This window comes from Aquarana catesbeiana, linkage group LG01 (assembly GCF_042186555.1).
Source record: "Aquarana catesbeiana isolate 2022-GZ linkage group LG01, ASM4218655v1, whole genome shotgun sequence".
NCBI lineage: Eukaryota > Metazoa > Chordata > Amphibia > Anura > Ranidae > Aquarana > Aquarana catesbeiana.
This window is the reverse complement of record NC_133324.1, coordinates 284333142-284352440: the sequence shown is the minus strand read 5'-3', so window position 1 is coordinate 284352440 and position 19299 is coordinate 284333142. Positions and strand designations below refer to the sequence as shown.

Genomic DNA, 19299 nt, shown 5'->3' with positions numbered 1-19299 from the left:
TTGTTACTTTCTACAACAGTTATGCCGCGTACACACGGTCGGACTTTTCGTCTACAAAAGTCCGACAGCCTGTCCGACAGACTTCCGGCGGACTTTCGGCGGACTTGCAGCAGACTTTCTAACGAACGGACTTGCCTACACACGACCACACAAAAGTCCGACGGATTCGTACGTGATGACGTACACCGGACTAAAATAAGGAAGTTCATAGCCAGTAGCCAATAGCTGCCCTAGCATGGGTTTTTGTCCGTCGGACTAGCACACAGACGAGCGGATTTCGGGGTCCGTCGTAGTTACGACGTAAAGATTTGAAGCATGTTTCAAATCTAAAGTCCGTCGGATTTGAGGCTGAAAAAGTCTGCTGAAAGTCCGGAGAAGCCCACACACGATCGGATTACCAGCCAGCTTTAGTCCGTCGGCGTCCGTTGGACTTTTGTAGACGAAAAGTCCGACCGTGTGTACGCGGCATTACAGTTACAGTCTGATGTGTTGACTAATTATGTAACCACATTATCACGAGAATTAACCTGAATGCATGTCCAGGTGTTTTCTTCCATTCCAGATCCTGAATTAGATACAGGAACACACCAACTACTGTCTGGAGATCCTTGAGCCAAGTTATGATGGTCCATTCCAAGTTTTGCTGACCACAACCACCTCAGTCAAGTTGGCCAGGAAGAAGACCTGAATGCACGCTTATCACTGCAGGAGAGCGTGTTTTCGGGTGCTGCATATCCTTTTTCTGATTGATCTAGGGGGGAGGGGCCCAGGAGGTGGCCATCACAAAAATGATAACATAATTACGTTTTAGTGTAACTCTTCAGGTACACATGTGACCACCTTTACCTTAGATTACTGTGACATAGTACCTTGTCCGTTTGACCCTTCATGGTGATGCCATTGGTACAGTGATATCCCTGACGGTAAGGACATATATGTATGCCACACAGACAGTTACTGGGGACAGAGTTGTGGTTTCTGTGGGGGCCAGTGGGTTGGAACACAGGGCCAGACTGGGCGACCACAGAGTGCATTAGAAAAAAAAAGATGAAAATAGAAAGCCCCATATCCTAACCAAAGATACCCCTGATACATACACTGACCCAGCACACAGTCAGAGGAGGAAGCGAGCAGCTCTCTCCGGAAGCTTTGATCCTCATGTATACATACATGTCATAGGGGTTACAAGGGGGGTCCCTGATGAATTTAAAGCCAGGGATCAGGTAAAAGCTGGTTTTGAGACTTTGATCCCCATAACAACTGTCAGCAAGAATGTGGATTGGATTAACTACATGTCATGGTTATGCAATAGAGTTTGTCGATCAGCATACCTGTCTCCATGTGTTCACCTCTAGAGACCAGCTGACCCTCACCTGACTGCTTTTGTAACCTCTCCTCTAAGCATGGCCCCACCCCAGGCCCTATCAGGGAACCCTATATTAACCTGTGCACTGCAAGCCAGCAGTGCTGATCAACCACTGTGTGTTAGCCTCTGTGTGTACTTGCTATGTTTCCTACATCTGATTCCTGTTACCGACCTTGGCTTGTACCTTACTTTCCTTGTTGTTCCAGCCAGCTCCCTCCTTCCTCTTCTCCTGTAGTCTACCGTGAGCGTGAGCTGTGAGACCCTGGGGGCCGCGAACTGGAGCCAGACTGCAGCGCAGTCCATCCTTACCACTAGAGGCTCTGGTGAACACCTGCTGGCTCTTAGACTCCGCGCCCTGGGGAATCTATGCTCTAGCTCCCAGTGGGATCTGTGTCAGTGATCCAGTAGACCTGCTTCCTGAACCTCCCAGGGTACAATCCGCAGCAGTCAGCCGTAGGGTCCACTACCTTGCGGTGCACTCCTGATCCCAACGGTGTGCATCTGTCACCCAGCCTCTAGGTGACCTGACACTACACATATAACCAACAGAGATTTGTAAATTACTCTAAAGATGCCCTCCAGGGAATTGCTGACCAGTTATACCCCACTTCCTACATGACATTCCAGGACCGGATGGCCTTAGACATGGTGTTAGCCGAGAAAGGAGGTGTTTTGTAAAATCATAGGAAAAAAACGGGAACCTGTTGTACATACATTCCTGATAATACTGGCCCAAATGGTAAGGTTACTCTAGCTATAAAGAAATTAAAGATCTGTCACTAGAGTTGAAGAAGAACTCAGGTATCACAGACCCATGGGACCAATATTTTAGCTGGATGAGTGGGTGGCAGAAGGTGCTCGCCCAGATACGGGTAACGGTATTAATAATCCTGGTCCTTTTAGCCCTGATTGTATGCTGTATTCTACCTTTTGTAAAAAGTTAATGAACAAGGCTGTAGACAATAGCACACCTACATTTCTCCACCAAGAAGAAGAGGACCTCCTTATGATGGAAGATGACAAACCCTTCACTCCTCTACAGTCACTCCCTGTCCATAATCTCACAGTCCTATAGGGTTTTAGGGATAGATAGTGCCTGACTGCACCTCTCCAGCTGTATCGAGGAGGGAAGTGAACAGTTGCTGCCCAATTCTATATACAGCCTAAAAGAGTTGCTGAGGAGAAGGGCCAGGCCAAAATGGGACCTTCAGATATTAGGGACAGAAAAGAGAAAATAGTCATTTTAGGGGGGATTGTGAAGGAATGTGATGTAGATAATAATAATAGTAATCTGAAAATGTCTATTTTCTTATGTGCATACATATTTTTCTCCTTACTCATTATATAAGTATACAGATTAGCTCTGTTCCTATATTTTCTCAAGATGGCGGGTACCCCCTGCATCCCACACATCAGAAGAACGCGGAACTGGAGATAAAACCAAAGACAGCCAAACCTCGTTATGAACATTCTCCATCTTCTTTACTATCTTAACCAATGAGATGTACCTATTAGACTAACATAGCAATGACGTATTTGTGTGTATAAAACATTAACACCGCCTTGAATAAATTAGAAGTGTAACGGTAACGATGCTGAGCGTGTCTCAGAGTGTTTACTTTTATATGCATGCATATCAACACTTTTCAAATTAGAGACAGCAGCAGATAACCTTGGGCTCGATTGGAGCTCTTAATCATTCCCTAACACTGTAATGAGGGGAGTCTGTGAAATACTGATAAGTTTATATTGATTACAATTGTTCTTTATTTTAAATATTGTACTGTTTTTTTCCTGTTTTGTTTTTTTTTGCACTACAAATAAGATGTGTGCATAGGAATTAGTTCATATTTTTTTTAAACTATAGTGCAGCCCCCCAACAGTCTGAGGGACCGTGAACTGGCCCCCCCTGTCTAAAAAGTTTGAGGACCCCTGCTCTAATCGCACCGGCTTCTCTCCCAGATTCTCCACCTCTGAGCTGGTGAATCTGGAAGGGAGATATTTCAGAGTAACAGCTGTGATCAGATCTCACTTTCATAAACTGGCCATTTGTGACGGAACGGTTGTGTGTTATGATGAGAAGCCGAGAACATGTTCTCTGCTCCTCATCTCAGCTACATAAACCGGTACACACCAGAGATCACGGCTGATCTCTCTTTTATAAAACGGACACCCTAGAGAGCAGGAGATCTTGTGGGCAGCAAAGAGGACTGTTTGGGTGATGTCTTGAGACAAAGTTGTTGATGTTGCTTGGGACAGAGCTTTGTATGTTGTTAGTATTTCAAATTGTATTTGTTGGGCAAGTGGAAACCATTGGAAAGATTAAGCAAAGAGGGGTGGCAGACACTGAGCGTCTGAAAAGACAGCGGAGTCTGGCAGTAGCATTTATGACAGACTAATGAAGGGATAGCATGAGTAAAGGTAGGCCAATGAGACGGGAGTTGCAATAGTCATAGCAAATGAGTGGAAGAGGATAGTAACAAGCTCAATATTTGTAGTAAAAGTGAAGGTCTGCATTTAACTGACCATAACAATGTGGTTTACAGTAAAGGTACTCTTTGCCTTATATTTTCCTATCATATGCTCAGTTTAAGTTACCCAAGTTTGTGACAGAGTTAGTTTTAGATAACAAGTCAGAAAAAAACATGAGTAACATTTTCAGTAACTGCATACTCACAAATGTGGGGGCATTGATTATGGTAAGATTATATCCATACTGAAAGGTGCCCCCAATGCCAGCAGCACACATCGTAAGAAGTAGAACCCATCCCTGAAACACAGGAGAAAAAGCAAGGTGACTTAATATATTGCAGAAGTACAAGCAGTTATCTAGGGTAGCCAAATAAAAACACTTGCGCAATAAAGCCTCGACAAGGATCTATTTGCTTGTGATGCACCTTAATTCACTTCTAATGATGATCCCCACAATTGCGATTTTTGGTCTATGTTTCTATGGCTCTCGTCACCTAAGCCAAAAGTCCAGTTAGATCTAAACAGTGACCACATCATTGGCACATGAGGAATATACATTTGCTGGGGGCTGCATTGCCAAATGTTTTTACATGGATAGGTCTAATAATTTGATAACAATGTAAAATAAGGCATTCCAAAGCTCTTGCAAACTGTGAAGTGTATCTACAGGCAAATCATTTTTTAGTTTTGGATAAGTTGGTGACAGGTTTTTATTGCTGTCTGTGCCCACAGTAGGGACATTCATCTCATTATTTGTACTGTTGATCATTGTCCTTGAGAAAAAAGTGAGGAGAAATCCAAAGTTCCCAGAACAAGAGGTGTGAGGAAATCTTCCAATATAGATACCTGTCCCAGGGAATTCACTTCACTGTAGGAGATTTCCTCTAACTCCATACTGGTTATCTGAGACAATAAGTGAAGGGAAATTTCCCCAATGGTACACAGATCGCAAAAAAAACAAACAAAAAACAGGCAGGAGTTTTATCTTTTCCCTACTTTATCCAGAAATACAAAAACATGTTTTGGCTAAATACACATTTTTAATCTGGCCAAAGCTACAGAATGTCAATCAGTTACGATTAATCTATGGTTGTGATTTACTTACATATGAACTGAGACCAATGGAGAAACCGCTCAAAACCTTGAACATGTCAATGAAAACTTTCATCCAAATGGGTGTCAAAGAATATCTGTGACTAGGACTATTTATCCATACTGGTAAGCTTAAAGCAGTATTAAACCTAAAAACAAACATTTATTATATTGCAGCTTACACATTCTTAGTTGTGATGGCTGCATTTGTTTTATTTTTCTTTCTTCTATTTTCATCTGGTGATTCAGCCAGTAGGTCTGTTATTTTTCACAGAAAGTAGGTCTGTTTATCATAACTGATCAGTGTCGCTTCAAGCCCGCAGTATCAGTCTCCCAGGTTTACTCTTTGTATTCAGGTGCTGGCAGAGACAGAGCACATCTCGCTCTATGTATCGCAATATAGCAAACATGTATCACCACACACTGTATTGAACACTGGTGTGAAGTAAATGAACAACTGGCTTTAGCCCAAATCCCCATCCATCGGTCATACCCCTCTGACATGTTTCACCTACATTGGGCTTAATGGTAGAGGTCAAGCCTATAAGCATGTTCAGTGCCTGACTTGTCTGGACTTGTGTTCTAGCATCAGTTGTGTTCTAGCATCAGTTTGAGACATTTCTGAGAGTTAGCATCAAAATCTGCAGTTGATGTCCTTCTGCAGTCCTTCTGCAGTTGATGCCCTTCTGACCTGCTTCAAGTGGGTTTTGCATTCCAATAGACTTTTATGGAAATGGAAAACATGTTTGAAGCAAACTGATTTGAAGCAAACAACCGCCTCTCAATATAGGCCCTTATTGCACTTCATCCCCTTGCTGGGCATACTTGGTTAGCACAGGCTTAGATAAATGCCAATAACTCTGCCATATATTTCTGTATTTTGCAGTCATAGTCCTAGGCAGAAAATGGTATCACAATTCAAAAAGCAGTGAACTCCCTTAAAAGCATTTGCCAACCATCCATATTAATTGGCATTTTGTACTTCTATTTCCTGCAGTCCACTGAGGGACACAGGAATTTGTAGGCTGTTGAGTTACACTGCCACCCACAGTAGGAATTGGACACTAGCAAACCAAAAAATAGCACCAGACCGATAAAACTTCTACTTTCAGCATAGCTTAGTTTTGAGGAAAAGTAGTACCAAGAGCATGACCACAGACATAGACAGGTGGGACCTTTGTCCCCCAATTAACTAGTGTATTTGACTGGAAGTACAAAGATCTAATTTACTTTAGATTTCGTTGATGGAGACAAGGATTCACTGACTGTTGGGACATCCAAAAGCAGTCCAACTAAGGGGTTGGCAACAGCAACAAAGCACTAACAGGCCTACAAAAAACATAACTGGGAACTGGCTGCAGCTCAAAGGGCAAACTGAAAGATCATATACCGGCAATAGAAGAGCCCTGAACATTCACCTGGTAAAACATGGAAAACATGGAAACATGTAAACAGAAGACCAGGTAGCAGCCTTGCAAATCTGGAAAATCTGGGAAAAAATTGGCACATAAAAAAAAGGCTGGTGAGCTGAAAAAAAAATAAAACGGCTGCCTAGGAGCGGCACCCATCCCCAGTACCGGCTCTCCCTGAGCACAGAAGGGGGAGAAGAAGCCCACCCACCATCCCTTCCTGGTCTGGAATAGGAGGACCTGCCCTCAAGCAAAAAGGTAAAAAGGTGATCTTGACAGCACCTAAGAGCCCCTGGCTCCCTACCAGGTGTTCCCCTGCCGGAGGAAACACAAAAACTGACGAGCTGTTTGGTGGAGTTGGTGTTTCCCGGTGTGTGGAGTCACTCTCTCAGGTGCTGTCTTGAAAGACGTTAAGGGAAAACTAGCAAAACAATGTAGACATTGCTCAGCAGAGAAACACATCCATTCTCCTGGACACTAGCAAAAAATTAAAGTATGCTGGGGGTAGGAGGGATTATAGTGGACTTGCATGGTTTTTTTTTGTTTACCAGTATCCAAATCCCCCTGTAGGCAGCAGAATAACCCAACAGTCTGTAAATTTCTATGTCCCTCAAGGTAAAGAAACTACAGTATAGTCACAATAAAAATGCCATATTTGTTCATTTTGACCTCGAATAACCAGACTACCCAGAATGTAGTCAACTAACAAAACAATGAGTCAAGTTTAAAACAAAATAAATTATGAAATATGTATGTTTACTTTTAAACATATTTAAGGTTATATATATTATGACAGCTATTTTCTTAACAAGAAAAAGATACAAATGCACAGTATATACAATCATTTCATTACTAAGTCTATGAAAATGTATTTCCCATGACCCTGGTAATAGGTTTAACCAGAATAGAAGCTTAGTGTGAAAAATTGAAATGGAGCCACTGTAGTTAGGTAAAAAGATTAACAGACTACAATAACCCTGATGGGAGAACAGATTCCATTGTCCAAACCGAAAAGTAAATTGTAGATGCCAGGCTAGGCTTACATGGTGTATTAGCTATTCCATTCAATTTTCATTGTATAGTTACATGATAGTACTAATTTATGTATTGAGAGGTAGGTTTGACAGATATTAATCTTGACAATGAGCTAAAAAAAAAAAAAATCACTGGAATGATGTAACTCTGGAAACATTCCAATAGTCAGTGCGGCATGAGGCAGCACTTCAAAGAAAACTCATTAGAGGAATACAGATTATGTCATTGTTCTTCAGATTTAATGATTTTAATACTTTAAGTAGTATTAAAGCGGTATTAAACCCAAAAACAAAAATGTATTATATTGTAGCTGACCAACTATTCGATGTGGTGCAATGTGAGAACTATTGCTCTGTACCTAATAGAGCAAGTGAAGAAAATATAAATGATAATTTATCACAAATATTTGTAGCTGACGCAGTTAGCCCTATGTACTGAAAAACACAAATAACAACCATATAAGTGTAATGCAAACCGCACTGCTACCTCATATAAATTAACCTTAAAAAATATATTCACCCTTATGACGTATAACATAAATATACTGTGGTGTAAAGAAACAAAAAGACCAGTACAAAGTCCTAATATAGCGGTGCTCTCAATATAAAGTGCTCATCCTCTTATGGAAATATATAGTGCTCCGCTCCAAAGTGCTTCAGGTGTCCCCACATGGACTGACACTCACTAGAAAATGTCGACCTACTATTTCTAGATATACAACTGGTCTAAGGGGAAGATGGCCAGTGCCGCTCTGATCTCAGAAATGGTGTGCGTTCCAGCAACCGGATGTGACGTCTGATTGGATGTCTTCAGAAAGCTGATGACGATCAATCAGGACAAAACGCGCTGAGGTGTGGTTTACGGGCTTACGCCACTTCCGGTGACATCACATGCGGTCACTGGAACGCTTGCCGTTTCCAGGATCAGAGCTGCGGCGGCCAACTTCCCCCTTAGGCCAGTTGCATACACCTAGTGCCGGTTGTTTGGCATTGTTACGAGTAAAATACCTTGTTTTTTTTTTTTTTTTTTACATTTTTTATAAACTTAACGGTTTTACACTAGGTTGCATACACCATACACCACGGTTTTACGCTGTGAGACCTCTTCCCTGGTATCTTTTCTCCTAAGAAGAGGTGCAGTACATGAAAAACAGGATGAAGTGTGAATGGTGAAGGAAATACACAGGGGTTGCCCCACAATTGCAGTGTGACCTATCTAGAAATAGTAGGTCAACATTTTCTGGTGAGTGTCAGTTTATGTGGGGACACCTGAAGCACTTTATATGAGGTAGCATCACAGGTTAGGTTATGGTTAGTAGATGTGATGGCTGCTTTAGTTTTATTTTTAGGTTTTAATTACACCTTGTGATCCAGCCATGGAGGCTGTTATTTTTCAGCTTCCTGTAACTGACCAAGCTGTCCAGTAAAAGTGGCAGTTAGAGAGTTCATACAAACAATTTAACACTGCCTAAAATGATCAGCTTTTATTTATGTAAAAAATGTATCCCAAGAGGGAAAAAAACTGTTGCTGTATCTGCTTAACCCCTTGCCTACAGGGCACTTACACCCCCTTCCTGCCTAGGCCATTTTTCAGCTTTCAGCGCTGTCGCACTTTGAATGACAATTGCACGGTCATGCTACACTGTACCCAGATGAATTTTTCTTCATTTTCTTCACACAAATAGAGCTTTCTTTTGGTGTGATTTCATCACTGCTGGGTTTTTTTTATTTAAAAAAAAAAAAAAAGAGACCAAAAGCAATTTTTCTCCTTCATTGATGTCCACTGATGAGGCGGCACTGATAGGCTGAACTGGTGGGCATTGATGAGGTGGCACTTATGGGCATTGATGAGGGGGCACTGATGAGCAGGCACTAATATGCCGCACTTATGGGCACTGATAGGTGGCACTAATAGGTGGCACTGATAGGTGCTGATAGGCGGCACGGATAGGCATTGATGGGTGGCACTGATGGCCGACATTGATTGGCATTGATGGACAGCAGTGATGGGCATTGATGGGCAGCACTGATAGCCAGCACTGACTGGCATCACTAATGGGCACTGACTGGTAGCACTTGTGGGCAGTGATGGGCACTGATTGCTGGCACTGGTGGGCACTGATTGGTGACACTGTTGGTGCTATATTGTAATCAGGGCACTGATGATCAATGCCCTGATTACATGTGTAGATGTCCCCCTGCGAGGAGATGCCGCTGATCGGCTCTCCTCGCCACACACTCTGTCAGTGACGGGCGAGGAGCGCCGATTACCGGAATCTCTGTGTTTACATGTGACGGGCTGTGATTGGACACAGCTGATCACATAGTTAAAGAGCCGCTGACGCGGCTCTTTACAGAGATCGGGGTCTTTGTGAGAGCGCCCGTTCTGGGACACTGTCATACAGTGCTGCCAACCTACCAAGGTGAAATTTACTGACACAACACCCAAAATTTACTGGCACAGCCACGTTTTTACTGGCATTTCAAAAAGTTCCAAAATTGCAGTTTTAAGTGCAAATTTCGGTATTTAATCCTCAGACAGCATAATAGTCTGCCAGCCACTTACTGTCTCCACCATGAAGTCCCCTCCGCTCTACCCACTCGGCTGATGGTGCAGGTAGGGGCACAGTGCTGTGATGGGAATCCCTGACTCCTCAAAGGCTCCATCATTTCCAGGCAGAGACAGACCGACCTCCTCCTCTGCTGTCACTGTGGCGACTGGCGAGATGAACAAGATCGGAGCGGGGCGCCTGACATTCAAAAATGGCGCCAGGCAGCGCCATCACTTCACTGCGCATGCGCCCGCCCTGCCGAGCATGTACGAGATTTCCCGAGCTCGGCTGGCTTCAGAATGGCGCATGTACAGTTGCGCTGAGGCCAGCAGCCATCTTATTTACGGGCACAGTTGCTCGTAACGGACACTTACGGGCGGCCCGAAAACTGGCTGAAATTTATGGGCTGCCCATAAATTAACGGACGGTTGGCAACACTGCCGTCATATGACGTTGTATCAGAACGAGAAGAAAATATTACAGCGCACACATACAAAAAAGACATTTACCTCAAGCAAGGCTAGTTTAAAACACCTAAGCATTTCTAGAAAAACATTTTCAAAAAATATGGGGATTTGGTCACACCATATTGCTATATGGTGCTAAGCCCACTTACTGCGACAAAGTACCCCATAATCAGTGGGTCCTACACTATCCATGGAGTGGGAGAACCTGCATCTCTGAACCATGAGAGCATTGCACTCTTCTAAATGGGAGAATCATAACGTCTCCACCCATGACACAAGTGGACACTAATTAAAGGAACTTATGTTATGTAGTGAGGTGCTCAGCACTCAAAAGGATTTGGTCAGAATCCATACAATATACAAACAAGATATTTGGAGGGCACACTCTAAAAAATGCATTAAAGATGGTGCAGCCATAGGACCATACAGTAGAAGAAAATATTACAGGAGCAGCATTTCATTGGTTGAAATGAACCCAAAAAAGTAGTGTAGAATGCATGACTGTGCACATAAAAGTGTAATGAAAAGGTGAACGATCTGCATAACATTGCACGTGGAAAGACATGTGAACCCAACCTGGGTCATGAACATACAGCTGGTCAGAACTACCACAGGCCCTAGCCCTGTACAGTGCAGTGCTCAGGCCTTGTAGGGTTTGTGAGAGACAGCTGCTCCACTGTGGTCATAGCCAGGGCTGCTGATAGGGCAGTACAGCCGGCACTCCTGTACTGGGCCTCATCAGTGTAAAATGGGGGCCCAGGCACCTGCTGAGCAAGAGCCAGCTGTACTGCCTTATTGCTGACACTTGTGATTCTTTTGGATCCCCTGCAGCACTTCTGACTTATACTCCTCTTTCTCCCTCTGGCTGTACTGAAGGGGAATCGGTTCTAGGATCTGCGCCCCTTTCCACTAGCTGTCAGGCTCCCCTCCCCCCACAGCGCTACCAGCTTCCCTCCTCTCCCACTGGCTGCTGAGGGCACATAAGGGGTTGTTTCGGGATGGAGAGTGGCATATGACATATTTAGCAGCCCCTTTCTTTTGTTAATGAACACAGTGAGCAATCTGTACCAATCGCTCCTGTGTCCATTCATTACGGAAGCATATTAAATATCGTTTTTAGAATGAACGGGAAGCCTCAGAGTGCTGCCTATTCATTTATTTTTGCAACTGAGGCTGCAGAGAAAGGGACTGATGAATCTACAGTATATCCTCAATCCATTTCCCCAGATAGCCAGTTTAGCTTGCCACAAATTTAGCCCTGTTGAATTGTACGTGTCAGCTGGCAAATTTTTACTGGCAAATTGTACACTTTTCCAATTTGTAGCACATTTGCGTGGCAAGTCTCTAGCAAGAGCAAAGTTGTAGTGGTGAGTCTACAGAAAGAGCTCTGCAAGTCACAGTGACCTCATGTGGTGGGATGACTATTGCACAACATAACTGAACCAGAACTTGCAGCAGACTTGCAGAAAGTTGATCTGGAGTCATGCAATGTGGACTTGCTGCAATTGTGCAACAAAATTGTGAAGCCTGACCAGTCTAGCAATAGCTTAGCAAGTGATTTTCAAACTTGCAGCACAATTGCTTGCTAGCTGGGTGTGGATGAGGCATCTATCTGGATGAGACATCATGAGACATCACATCAGGAGTCTGTTTAGATAAAAAAAATAAATAAAATAAATGTAAAATTTGAAAAAAAGTTATTAAAAAAAAAATGAAGGACTTGTTAAAATGTGCTGTGCTCTCTGAAGAGCAGTCGGCATTTTGATCGCTCATCAGAGAGCATCTTCAGAAATGTCACTGACTGCTTTAACCCCGCACTAGTGCACCGAAACGGCTTGCATTGCATGTGGTTGTGGGGCACTTGTAGAACAGCACTATTCAATTGTATGGGTCTTGATTGATGAGGGTATGATTTATGCCATGGCTGCGAAGCATAGCATTTGATATTTTCAGGGAAGGAGGGGGTGGCCTGGCAGGTAGGCTGTTCGGGGCCCCCGTGATCTCTAACTGCAGCCATGGCCATAGGGAAGGGGGAGGAAGTATCTGGAAGTGGAAAAGCCCCCCTACCAGTGGCGGCTGGTAGTTTTTTTGTTTTGGGGGGGCGGCAAACCCCCCCTTGCTATCTGCCAGTCCACTGGCACTTACCCCATCTAGGTGGTGGGCACATCGGGCAGCGGTGGGGATCGGGCATCAGCGGACATCAAGCTGCGGCTGGCATCGGGCAGCAGCTCCTGTGTCTACTCCTCCTTGCTTCCATCGTGCGTCTCCTCCCTTCCTCCTAGGCGTCCAATAGGATCGCCCGTCCTTTCAGCCAATCGGGTGAAGGGTATCCGACTGGCTGACTGTTCCCGATTGGCCGGGAGGAGGATCAGTGTTCATTTGCTGTTGTAACACCTGGGTGGGCTCATGGCGCAATGCTCTGCGCCGCAAGCCCACCCTATTTAGAAGCCTATTAATCAGGTGCTTCAAAACGACACCATCGCTGTAATTCAAGCGCCCGGTGTCCTGAAAGGGGCCCGACACATGAATACGGGGTAGGGTCCGTGGATCATAGAGTAATAACTAGGATGTGGCAGCCCTGGATAGAGGGGGCAGCGCCCGTGGACAGGCAGCCACTGCGCCCCTACTACACCTACTGTACTGTCCTTCACAAGTATGGGTTGGCATGCATATTTCCAGTGTAGGTATATGAAATGGACCCCAGACTAAATGTCACAGCCTGGAAAGCTATGTTGTACAAATAGAACGTGCGCTTTATATCTAGGAGGATGATATGCCACCACACACTGACACCGCACATTCCATTCCTACCATGTGTACGTCCAAATTCAGCACCACAACGTCACGACGTACAGGCGTCTGCGGTGCCCTTACCAGAGGGTCATATTTACCTGGCAGTGTTCTTGTACTCTGGGCTTGTCCTCGTCATCCTCCATCCGCAGTGGTGTGTGTGTGAGCGATGGAAGGAAGGATTTCTGTGAAGGACCCGCTCACCGAGGCTGCATAGTGTGTGTGACTGGCGGCGGCGTGTACAGTGAGCTCCTCTACATCCTGCAGACAGTGCACAGCTCCTTACAGAGAGAGCCAGCCCCTTCCCTCGTTATGCTGGAGGTGAATGATACTCATTTTACTATATGTAAATGTGGCCAGCTATGTCCTCAAGCAGGGAGAGCGCCTGCCCAGGCTCAGTCTCATTGTCCTTTGAAGGTATATTCCCGTGCGGGAGTGACGTCACGCGGCTCTGGTGAATCAGAGAGTCGGAGTCCGCGGCCCGGAAGGAAGAGGGGCCAGAAGATTGACGCAGCCTACACAGGGGACATCGCTGGATTTTTTTTGCAGGTAAGAGGCACATAATGGGCTAGTATGTGATGCATACAAGCCCATTATGCTTTTCATTTGCAGGCTGCAGCAGCGAGCAAAAGAGGAAGTAAAACCCATCAGGGTTTACTTCCTCTTTAAGACGCGGCATTGTGGGCGCGCGTGCCTGCCGCGAGCTCCGTGAGTGTGATGGCGGGTCCCGCAAACTCAATATCCACGGGGATACCCGCGATCGTCTCACGGAGAGGAAGAACGGGGAAATGCTGATGTAAACAAGCATCTCCCAGTTCTGCCTAGTGGCAGGACACTGATCACCGCTCTCTGTGATCGGGAGCGGTGATCAGTGTTGTGTCACACGTAACCCAGCCCCCCTACAGTTAGAACACATCCCTAGGACACACTTAACCCCTGCAGCGCCCCCTCCTGGTTAACCCCTCCACTGCCAGTCACATTTACACAGTAATCAATGCATTTTTAATCGCACTGATCGCTGTATAAATGTGAATGGTCCCAATATAGCGCCAAAAGTGTCCGATGTGTCTGCCATAATGTCGCAGTCACAATAAAAATGGCTGATCGCCGCCATTACTAGTAAAAAAAAACAAAAAATTAATAAAAATGCCATAAAACTATCCCCTATTTTGTAGACACTATAATTTTTACGTAAACCAATCAATAAACGCTTATTTTTATTTTTTTTTTACCAAAAATATGTAGAAGAATACATATCTGCCTAAACTGAGGAAAAAAAACAGTTTTTTTATATATTTTCTGGGGAGATTTATTATAGCAAAGAGTAAAAAATATTGCGTTTTTTGTTTATAGCGCAAAAAATGAAAACTGCAGAGATGATCAAATACCACCAAAAGAAAGCTCTATTTGTGGTAAAAAAAAAAACGATTTTGTTTGGGAGCCACAACGCACGACCGCGCAATTGTCAGTTAAAGTGACGCAGTGCCGAATCGCAAAAAGTGCTCTGGTCTTTGGCCAGCCAAATGGTTTGGGGCTGAAGTGGTTAACCACTTGCCGATCAGCCGCCGTAGTTATACGGCGGAAGGTCGGCTCTATTGCGCAAATCGCTATAGGTTTATGTTGCTGCTTGCAAAATATACAGTATGCGCGCACGTGAGCCGATGCACGTGGCCGACGGCCGTGATGTCCGCCGGCCACCCGCGATCTCTCTACAGAGAGCCAGTACTTCCCTGTTTACATTGACAGATCCCTGTGAGACGGGAGTAGAGAGAGATCATCTGTTCCTAGTGATTAGGAACAACTATAGGCCCATACACACGGTCAGAAAATCCGAAGATAAACTTCGTCTGATGAATGATCTGCCGACTTTCTGATCGTTAGTATGCTGCCTTTGACAGCCGGTTACGAATTTTCAGCAGACAAAAACTGGATGTGGAGGCTTGAAAATTTTTGTCTGATGTGACCACAACTTCCCATTTTCTTTTCATCAGTACGGTTTTCTGACAAAAAAAAAAATCTGAACAGCAAGACTACGCATGCTCAGAAATGAAAGAACACATACAAAACAATTCAACACATTACGTCACTTCTGATGTTGAATTCTGTCGTCAGAAAATTTTCTGATGCTGAGTACACCCTCTTCACTTTCGATTTGAGAATAGCATCAAACAAAAAACTGACAAATTCATCCAATAATCTGACCGTGTGTACAAGGCTTAACTCTCTGTACTCCCTGTCAGTCCGCTCCCCCTACAGTTATAAACACCTCCCAGGGAACACATTTAACCCCTTCCCTGCCAGTGTCATTTATACAGTAATCAGTGCATTTTTATAGCACTGATCACTCTATAAATGTCACTGGTCTCAAAAAAGTGTCCGATCTGTCCGCCGCAATGTCGCAGTCCTGCTAAAAATCGCTGATCACTGCCATTACCAGTAAATAAATAAATAAATAAAAATGCCATAAATGTAGAGGCTATAACGTTTGCGCAAACCAGTCAATATACGCTTATTGCTATTTTTTTACCAAAAATATGTAGAAGAATACATATTGGCCTAAACTGATGAAGAAATTTTTTTTTTTTGGATATTTATTATAGCAAAAAGTAAAAAATATTTTTTTTTTTTTTTTTTTTCAAAATTGTTGGTCTTTTTTTGTTTATAGCACAAAAAAATAAAAACCGCAGAGGTGATCAAATTCCACCAAAGAAAAAACTTTATTTGTGGGGAAAAAGGACATAAATTTTGTTTGGGTACAACGTCGCATGACCACGCAATTGTCAGCATCGCATCGTATTGCCGTATCGCAAAAAATGGCCTGGTCATTAAGGGGGTAAAACCTTCCGGGGCTGAAGTGGTTAACTGACAATTGCATGGTCGTGCAACGTTGTACCCAAATAAAATTTATGTAATTTTTTTCCCACACATTAAAAAAATCTGATTTCTTCATCAATTTAGGCAAATATGTATTCTGCTACATGTTTTTGGTAAAAAAAAAATCGCAATTCCTGTATATTGATTGGTTTTCGCAAACATTATAGCGTCTACAAACTATGGGATATATATTGGAATTTTTGTGTATTTTCTATTATATTAGCAATGGCGGCGATCAGCGACTTAAAGCAGGACTGCGATATTGCGGCAGACAATCGGACAGTAACTGACACTTTGCGGGTGATACTAGTGCTAAAAATATGCAGTCCCTGTACTAATGACACTGGCTGGGAGGGGGTTACACATCTAGGGCGATCAAAAGGTTCATGTGTGCATAGCCAGTTTACCATGTATGCTGCTTTTACTAAGGGCAGAGATGGATTTGAGTCTCTGCTTTACAGGAACACAGAATCCATCCCTTCCCCGTCAGAACGAAACTCTGCCTTTTTTACACAGGCAAAGCTTCAGTCTGAGCCTCTGCCTGACACTTGGCGGGTACCGGCAGACATCGAGTGAATAATCACAGCAGAAGCAACGCGTGCGCTCCCCCTTCAGGTAGATTGCGTAATCACATATATACAGTTGTGCTTATAAGGCTACTTTCACACTGGGGCGGGTGGATTCTGAGTCATGGGGAAAGCAAAAGAATTGTCAAAGGATCTGCGGGAAAAGGTAGTTGAACTGTATAAAACAGGAAAGGGATATAAAAAGATATCCAAGGAATTGGGAATGCCAATCAGCAGTGTTCAAACTCTAATGAAGAAGTGGAAAATGAGGGGTTCTGTTGAAACCAAACCACGGTCAGGTAGACCAACTAAAATTTCAGCCACAACTGCCAGGAAAATTGTTTGGGATGCAAAGAAAAACCCACAAATAACTTCAGGGGAAATACAGGACTCTCTGAAAACATGTGGTGTGGCTGTTTCAAGATGCACAATAAGGAGGCACTTGAAGAAAGATGAGCTGCATGGTCGAGTCACCAGCAGAAAGCCATTACTACGCAAATGCCACAAAGTATCCCGCTTACAATACGCCAAACAGCACAGAGACAAGCCTCAAACTTTCTGACAGAGTCATTTGGAGTGATGAGACCAAAATTGAGCTTTTGGCCACAACCATAAACGTTACATTTGGAGAGGAGTCAACAAGGCCTATGATGAAAGGTACGGAGGCGGATTGCTGATGTTTTGAGGATGTGTGAGCTACAAAGGCACAGGAAATTTGATCAAAATTCTTGGCAAGATGAATGCAGTCTGTTATCAAAAAATACTGGAGAAACATTTGCATTCATCAGCCAGGAAGTTGTGCATAGGACGTACTTAAACATTCCAACATGACAATGATCCAAAACACAAGGCCAAGTCGATCTGTCATTGGCTACAGCAGAAGAAAGTGAAGGTTCTGGAGTGGCCATCTCAGTCTCCTGACCTCAATATCATTGAGCCACTCTGGGGAGATCTCAAACATGCAGTTCATGCAAGACAGCCCAAGAATTTACATGAACTGGAGGCTTTTTGCCAAGAGGAATGGGCAACTTTACCATCTGAGAAGATAAAGAGCCTCATCCACAAATACCCCAAAAGATTTCAAGCTGTCATTGATGTTAAAGGGGGCAATACACGGTATTAAGATCTGGGGTATGTAAACTTTTGATCAGGGTCATTTGGGTAGTTTCTGTTGCCATTATGATTTAAAAAGCGTAAACACAGTTGATTGATGGCTTCAGCCAAACACTAACCATGAGTGAAAGAAAAGATTTTGTCTTATCATTCATATTCTCTGAAAAATTACCAAGAAATCATAATTCTGCCAGGGTATGTAAACTTATGAGCACAACTGTATATGTGATCCGGCGCACAGCTGCCACACTGTAGCAGTAAAACTGCTGAAGGGCAGTCAGCAAGTTGTTAAAATATGTTGTCAATACACCATCATTCTTCCAATGAAAGCCCAATTTATTGTAATAGAACAGTGATTACATCGAACTGCAACATTCAGAGACACACGGGATCCCTTAGGGCTCTTCCACATGGAGCGGGGTCTGCTCCAATTAGCAGGGAGCCTCATGCACACAGGTGTAAAAAAAAAAAACACACACACACACATTTAAAAGTGTTTTTGTTTACAGATCTGAATACAGGTGTATTGTTTTTTTCACAGCTGCATAAGCATACACTGTATTCAGAGCTGTAACAGAAAAATAAAAAAATCCACTTCTGAGGACATGCATTATATGCTCTTATGAGTGTAAACATACAGTTAGGTCCATATATATTTGGACACAGGCACAATTTTCATACTTTTGGCTCTGTGTGCCACCAGAATAAAATTACAATGAAACAATCCAAATGAATTGGAAGTGCAGACTTCCAGCTTTCATTCAAGGGGTTGAACATGAATATCAAGTACACATTTTAGGAACTGCAACCATTTTTATACACAGCCCCCCCATTTTCATGGGCTCAAATGTAATTGGACAAATGAATATAATCATAAATAAAATGTTCATTTTTAATATTGCGTTGAGAATCCTTTACTGGCAATGACTGCCTGAAATCTGGAACCCATGGACATTACCGAAGACTGGGTTTCCTCCTTTCTGATGCTTTGCCAGGCTCTAACTGCAGCTGTCTTCAGTTGTTCTTTGTTTGTGGGTCTTTCTGCCTTTAGTTTTGCCTTCAGCAAGTGAAATGCATGCTTAGTTGGGTTTAGATCAGGTGATTGACTTGGCCATTGCAGAATATTCCACTTCTTTTCCTTCAAAAGCTCCTGGGCTGCTTTTGCAGTGTGTTTTGGATCATTGTCCATATGTACTGTGAAGCGCCGTCCAATCAACTTTGCTGCATTTGGCTGAATGTGGGCTGACAGTATATCTCTAAATACTGCAGAATTCATCCGGCTGCTTCTGTCTTCTGTTACATCATCAATAAACACCAGTGACCCAGTGCCACTGGAAGCCATGGATGCCCATGCCATCGCACTACCTCCACCATGTTTTACAAATTATGTTGTGTGCTTTGGATCATGAGCTGTTCCAAGCCTTCTCCACACTTTTTTATCTTCCTGTCATTCTGGTACAGATTAATGTTAGTTTCAGGCGTCCAAAAAGTGCTTTTCCAGAACTGGTCTGGCTTTTTTAGATGGTTTTTTTTGGCAAAGTCTAATCTGGCTTTTCTATTCTTC

The 19299-nt window shown here is 43.6% G+C and overlaps 1 protein-coding gene across 3 annotated transcripts in view; it reads right to left on the bottom strand.

Moving 5' to 3' along the window:
- The window catches only part of SLC2A11 (solute carrier family 2 member 11), a 49885-nt gene extending 36241 nt beyond the window's left edge, over nt 1-13644 (bottom strand). The window contains exons 1-2 of one of the 3 annotated variants that reach the window (XM_073629198.1): nt 13284-13644; nt 4044-4136 (exon numbers count right to left, since the gene is read on the bottom strand). In XM_073629198.1, the coding sequence (XP_073485299.1) occupies nt 4044-4136; nt 13284-13328 (138 nt within the window). In that variant the 5' untranslated portion in view covers nt 13329-13644. The remainder of the gene's footprint in view (nt 1-4043; nt 4137-13283) is intronic. The other 2 variants (XM_073629197.1, XM_073629199.1) reach the window with 2 other exon arrangements.
- Between the last annotated feature and the right edge of the window lie 5655 nt (nt 13645-19299).